Source organism: Podarcis vaucheri (genome assembly GCF_965113315.1).
Source record: "Podarcis vaucheri genome assembly, chromosome: 4".
Classification (NCBI taxonomy): Eukaryota; Metazoa; Chordata; class Lepidosauria; order Squamata; family Lacertidae; genus Podarcis; species Podarcis vaucheri.
In genome coordinates, this window is record NC_138762.1 from 66,201,867 (window position 1) to 66,209,023 (window position 7,157).

General features: G+C 38.0%; 1 protein-coding gene across 15 annotated transcripts in view; it reads left to right on the plus strand.

Moving 5' to 3' along the window:
* Positions 1-6,638, plus strand: part of KLHL15 (kelch like family member 15) — a 29,934-nt gene extending 23,296 nt beyond the window's left edge. For all 15 annotated transcript variants that reach the window (XM_082220441.1, XM_082220442.1, XM_082220448.1 and 12 more), the window contains one exon: positions 373-6,638. In XM_082220441.1, the coding sequence (XP_082076567.1) occupies positions 373-1,482 (1,110 nt within the window). In that variant the 3' untranslated portion in view covers positions 1,483-6,638. The remainder of the gene's footprint in view (positions 1-372) is intronic.
* The last annotated feature ends 519 nt before the right edge of the window (positions 6,639-7,157 follow it).

The window sequence follows — 7,157 nt, forward strand, 5'->3', positions numbered from 1 at the left end:
AATTGGATTCTAAGCCTTTAAAAACTGCCATGGAAAAAGCAAGTTCTATTTAATCCTTTTTTGCCAGACATCTCAAGGTAATAGTTAAAAAGTTTTCTGGGAACAATCAATCAGATGCAAAAAAGAAAAAATATTTCATTAGTTCTGAGTTTTGTTGAACATAGGCAGGGCAGTTAGATAGGAAAGTGACAGAATAAGAGGTGCAGTTTGTCAGAAGGTTCAGCAGGCTCTGCTGGACTTATGGGACTTATTGCTGTGATTAGGTCATGTTTTCCCCCTCATGATTCAATTGTGTAAAATTAGGCAGCATAGATTTCTTCCTCATACTGTTTTCCTTGGTCAATACACACGTGTGTTTTGCTCTGTCCTTAGGTGAAAACATCGGAATTTTATCGTTATTCCCGGCAGTTGCGGCATGAGGTGGAGCAAGCTATGAATTACTTCCATAGTGTGCACCAGCAGCCTTTGATGGAAATGAAATCAAATCGCATCCGTTCTGCCAAACCCCAGACTGCAGTGTTTAGAGGAATGATAGGACACAGCATGGTAAATAGTAAAATTCTTCTTCTGCACAAACCAAGGGTCTGGTGGGAGTTGGAAGGTCCACAAGTACCGTTACGACCAGACTGCCTTGCTATTGTTAATAATTTTGTATTCTTATTGGGCGGGGAAGAGTTGGGGCCAGATGGTGAATTTCATGCTTCTTCCAAAGTGTTCAGATATGATCCAAGACAAAACTCTTGGTTACGAATGGCAGATATGTCTGTACCACGCTCAGAATTTGCTGTTGGTGTTATTGGAAGATATATCTATGCAGTGGCCGGAAGGACAAGAGATGAGACATTTTATTCAACAGAGCGATACGATATCACAGAAGATAAATGGGAATTTGTGGATCCCTATCCAGTCAATAAATATGGACATGAAGGAACTGTTCTTGGTAACAAGCTGTACATCACAGGCGGAATCACATCCTCGTCCACATCTAAGCAGGTGTGTGTATTTGATCCCAGTAAAGAAGGGACTGTGGAGCAGCGAACAAGGAGGACTCAAGTGGTGACTAATTGTTGGGAAAACAAATGCAAAATGAATTATGCAAGATGCTTTCACAAGATGCTTTCTTATAATGGCAAGCTTTATGTTTTTGGAGGCGTCTGTGTAATTCTGAGGGCCTCTTTTGAGTCTCAAGGGTGCCCTTCTACAGAGGTTTATGACCCAGACAGTGATCAGTGGACTATTTTGGCTTCTATGCCAATTGGTAGAAGTGGTCATGGTGTAGCTGTGTTGGAAAAACAGATAATGGTTCTTGGGGGCCTATGTTATAATGGTCACTACAGTGATTCAATTCTCACCTTTGATCCTGAAGATAATAAATGGAAAGAAGACGAATACCCAAGAATGCCCTGCAAGCTAGATGGCTTACAAGTTTGTAGCCTACACTTTCCTGAGTATGTGCTGGAACATGTTAGACGTTGCAGCTAAAGTTTAAAGAAACAAAACAAAACTATTTATAATTTGGTGGGATGGAGGGCTGGGGTAAGGGAAAGCAGATTTAAGCCCACTGAAAACAGTGTCTTGTGTAATATGCCACTTAAATTAATAAAGAGAAAAAAGAAGTGTACAGGGAATGCATCTACCAAGTTTATTAGGAATGCTAATACCTGTGGTTTCATACTGGTTTTATTTTTTACATGCTATTACTGTGTTTTGAGAGGGGAAATTGTTCTTCCATTTCATGTGTTTTAACCCCATATACTATGTCCATTCTGTATGAGTGAAGACAACACATGCTTCAGGATGCACTAGAATACACTCTGTTTGCAAGGTGGGTCAAAAGCATTTATGTATTGTGCATTTTTATTTTTTAAACTGTCAGGATAAAATTCAGCAGCCTTACTAGAACAGAGCCTGACTTCCAATGTAGCAGTGAAAGGGGCCTTTCAATTTGTTCCTGTAATTACTTGTTGTTTAAATGTTATTTTTATTTCCATTTATGACTCCTCCCAATCAGGTTTGACACTCCTCATTTTGATATCAGTGACAATTTAAAATGGTTTTCTATTTATTTTTCTATTTCTATTCAATTTATTTTAATGTACAGTAGTTCCAGTAAGTCTGCTGAAAAAATAGGTTTTTGAAAAAAAGAACACTGAAGATTTTCTACTAAAATAAATTCTAGGCTGCATTTGTCTGCGTTGTGGTTTGTGAATAAAATATATCTATATATATACATACATGCATACACTGTAAGATCAAAATGAAATGCATATTTTTATGTGCAGCTGGAAGAGTCTATTTTTAACTAGTGGACAGATATGAGCTATATCTGTTTAATTTTAGCTCCTAATAGCACCCTTTCATGTATTTAAATTTGTTGGTAACTGGAGGCCTCGTTCTTATCAATGTAAACTTATATTTGGTATATACTGATTGATTCAGTAACACTTGAACTCCTTTATAACCAGGTGATAAAAATGTCGAAGCTACCATTTTTGTTGTTTATAAAGTCAGATCCCAACCTATAGTCTTCAGTACTTGATTCTAGAAATACAAATCAGAAATGTTTATAACAATCACTGCCTCTGCTGTTCTTGAAGGATGGTAGAGCTTTTTAGTTGGTGTTTATCGCAGAAGCATTGCAGCTGTACAGTTCTTTGCACTGATTGAGCTGCTGGGCTCAAAAGATGCCGAGTTAGGCAAACTTCTATTTTTTAAGCAAATTTAGAAAATAACCACTGGCTCCACAGTATACTTGTATGGAGGTCTGAGGATGTTGAGCAATTGTATCTTGTTGAGGTCACTTTCTTAACTATTAGACAACTATCTGCGTATCACCGAAAATAAATCTGAACAGAGTTCTGAGCTGAAATACTCAAGTTCCAGTAGCTGCCTGTGGAATATGGAGATGAGCCAATCTTGCCTGGGCAATGTAAGGCTCACTGATGCTTGGCAAACTGCTAAAATGTGGCTTCAGAAGAAATGCAAGTCCAACTGTTTGTGTAAAACATGGAGGAATTAACTGTACCATTTTGTTCCAGTATCATGAACTGGAAATCACTGTAGAACGTGTAGTTCATTTCGTGTTCTGGGAGTTGAAGCTTATGCATGCTAGAAACCTCCACAACGGACACATTTGACTGTGCCGTGTTTCAGCTCCTGGATTACATAGGCCCCAAAGTGGTGTTACTACTCTGCATCAAACATGTAAACGTCTACCCAAAAATGTTTTAACATTTTTCTGTCTTTTTTCCTGACACATGGATCAGGATCTAAGCTGCACAATCTCACATGATGTGTCTCCCTGTGCATACAAAACAAGCACGTACGGGAAGAAGTTATAGCCCAACCCTTCTCTCCTAAACAACCCCCCCCCCAAATATAAGCCCATGGCCTCACTTGTATTCTCCGCCTATCATCTTTAGCATGGCCAGTGAAATCAAAAGCTTTCACTTCTGGTTTTAAATGAACCCAAGTTCCTCACTGAACTTGGGGAAAATCTGGTTTGCTTGATCTATGGTTTGTTCAATAAAGTCAAGATCAACCCATGTTTATAATCCTTTTTTAAAAAAAATACCAGTGTTCCTGGAACAGAGAACTAATACCTTTAAAATATGTTTCCATTGAAGGACGTCCAAGGCTCACTGCTGCTCATGCATGGAACACTAAACAGTGATTTAGCATTATGCGTAAAATGGGCCAAAATATCTCTGCACGTGCAAAAGTAAACACAGGCACTTTGTTGTGAGAGTGTTTTCAAACACACAATCGTGTATAATGAAACTGATTATACCATGTGCTCTGCTGTGCATCTGAATCAGCCTGGGCGTCAAATGAGCATTTAAAAAATGATTTACCCGGGTTTCTCAACCTTTGACGAAGACCAAATGTGCAGATTTAGAAGTCATTGCTTTGCATATGTGCCACTTCTCAGCTTCTGACTTGAACTAGGTATTTGGTTTTCATGGTTGCTTTCAGCATAAAAGGAAGTTAGGTCTGAAATGATTCACTAAATGTAAAGTATTGGAGAATTAATTACAGCAAGCCAAGAATGAAATGATAAGACTATGTAAAAATATTTTAACCTTTTTTAGAAATCTCTAATGCTTGTGGTTATCAACCCTTTATTCTTCATTCCATCCCAGTGCAACTGTTTAAGAAGCCCAATTCCGTACATGTTTTATTGGAAGCCCTAATGAATTGGGGCTTAACCTCAAGTAAGTCTGCATCAAATTGCAGCCTTATTTTATTCGATTCCTAACTTGTTTACACTGGATTTGTTTAATTGTATGTGTTTGTTTTTATTATCATTACCCCATGTACCAGGTTTGAAAAACCAAAACCAAGCATCTAGCAAAATCAAGCCAGTTTCAAATCTAAAGGATGGTATTCTTTTCTCTTGTATAAGGTTAAGAAATATTTGTCAACTTGGAGTGTGTGTCAGTGATATTTAGCCTACTATCTTGACTTTGCCTATGATGCCAGAAACAAATAGTATGTTCTTAGAACGTTTGTGCATTACTTGAGTTTGTTTGCTTATTATAAGAGAAAAGGATGCACCAACTTTCTTTAGTTCAAAATTCTAGTTCTCTGGCATCAGTTCCTTGCATCTTTTTCCTTTGATTCTCAACACATTTCCTATTATGGACTAGAATTTGTCAATTACCAGGCAGACTAGTCTAGGCTCATTAAAAAAGGCTCAATACTTTGTTTAAGCCCAATGGTTTTCCTTTGTACTGGTGCTTCAGCTACCTGTTTAACTGGTGCCAAAACAAGGGGCATGAAACATAAAAACTCCATACAGTCAGTAACCACAATCCAGCACATACTTAAGCCCTCAGGTTCTGAAAGGAATTTGTTTAACATGAGCTTAAGTATACTGCATTATACAGTCGTACCTTGGTTTTTGAACAACTTGGAACTTGTATGCCGCAAACCTGGAAGTAGATGTGCCAGTTTGCAAACTTTGCCTCGGAAGCCAAACATCCGGTGCCGCTTCCGTGGCTTCTGATTGGCTGCAGGATACTCCTGCAGCCAATCGGAAGTTGCTCCTTGGTTTCTGAACGTTTCAGAAGTCGAAATGACTTCTGGAACACATTCTGTTCGAAAACCAAGGTACGACTGTAAAGATCTATGTATGGCCCATACGTTTCAGCAGAAAGGGGGGGCATGTGGGGTACATCAACTGTAGGGAAACAAAACTGGGAAAGAAGTGGCTGCTCCTAATGCTTTTTAAGGGACCAGTGGCTCTCCAATGAGTTTACAGTTATTTTATACTAATGGAAAAGTTGACTCTAGCATTTTAGCGGCATAAGCCAACCATTTAATAGATGAAAAGGTCTGCAATCATAATTTGAGCCTAGATAAAGCAGTGTTTGTGTTGACACAACTTTCCCCCCAAGCATGGTAGCTGAGAAAAAGGATAAAGCTAGAATTGGAAGGTTATAGCATACATAAAACTAGACTTATTTAGTATGATGCTGCTTAAGCCATTAGTCACTGCTAGAAACTAAGTCATTTAGAAACCATGCGGATGGGGTCCAACTTAAAAAACAATAATTGGGATGATACTGTAGAACTCCATCACTGTTAAGTCTTTTTGCTTGTTTCATAATAGTTAAAGGGAGAAATACTTTCTTCTTATTAAATCCTGGTCACAGAACTTGCTAATGTTCAGAATACTTTTATTCTGGGGAGAACAAACATTGTGAACTCTGAACTGGAGAATGGGCAGTGTAGCATCAAGATTGCCCATACATGGTGTAAACTGTAAAAGCCAATTAAGGGTGAGCTTATGTCTCTGTAAAACAATATGTACTGTATCATTAAAGTGATAGGGATTGAAAATCTTGGTTTTCGTATAGTGTGATCTCTTATCAGTGGCAGTTTTTGTTCCAAATAGTGTAGCAAAGAGAAAAACAGACAGAAATCTGGATTAATAATTCTGGATTGCTTTGGTGGACTTTTCAAAATTATAGTATTGCGTTAGGATCCGGATTTCAACTATAATCTCAATAACTGGTAATCTTTACTATTAATATTAATGCCATTGGAAGTCTGGAAAAGAGTACTAGTGTAAAGCAAACCATGGGTCTGCAAATGTTGTTGAAGCACAACTCCCACAAACCCTGAGCATTAAAATGTGATGGCTGGGGCTGATGGAGATTGGGCATCTTAACAGCATGTGGAGAGCCACAGGTTTTCTGCATTCCTGGTGAAAAGGTTGCTGGGCTGCAGTGGCATATCCCTATATGGCATAAATTCTACTGTTGCTTTACTGTTGTTCTGAATGAGTTGGCAGAGGTTTCATGAACAACGGTCTTGACAAGTTAACTTGGAAGGCTATCTTCTAACTGTGCTGAATCAAATGGAAGTACTTTGTTCAAACATATACACAAACTCAAATGTGCGTGTTGGGGTACTTTTTCCAGGAACGTTCCCAGAGCTGCTATGAAATTCTGTGATCTGTCCTTTTTAACTTTCTAAAAACATTTTTTCTTCCCACCTGTTTCCAAACATTAACTTCTCTCATGCTGTGAATGCATTATGTTCAGTGATGCATATGTACTCTATTCTGTTTTTAAACTAATGTGTAAAAATTGTATATATAAAAATGTAAATAAAATATTTTTAATCTTTAAGGTACTTTGTCCATTGTGTATTATACTTCAAGTTCTTCTTTTCTATGGGTCAAGCAGATTGACCTACTGTTTATTTAAAACATTCAACCCAGTTGATAAGCAAGCACAAATGACTATGTTAAAATGGACACTAGATTAACATTGCAATTTACCAGGCAATATCCTGCTGTGTCATGCTCAGTGTAGACCCCCTTGAAATAAATACTTATCTTGCAAAATGGATCTACCCTGAATATGACTTAAAATGAAGATCATACACCAACTTTCTCTCTTGGTGCCCCCTTAGCTGTAATTCAGAAAGGGAAACTATTACTCTCTTTTCAAAGTTGTCCATGTGGGTTCTAAGGATAAATAACTGCTTCTCTCCCTCTTATCTGCTAATGAGACCACCATTGTTGCTTTAGCACAATAAATTGTTGCACCATGAATTTCCTAAAGCCAGACAGTAATTATTCACATGCTATTCATGTTCTTCATGTCTGCAGCATGATAGGAGAAAATTACACACATCAGGACAAA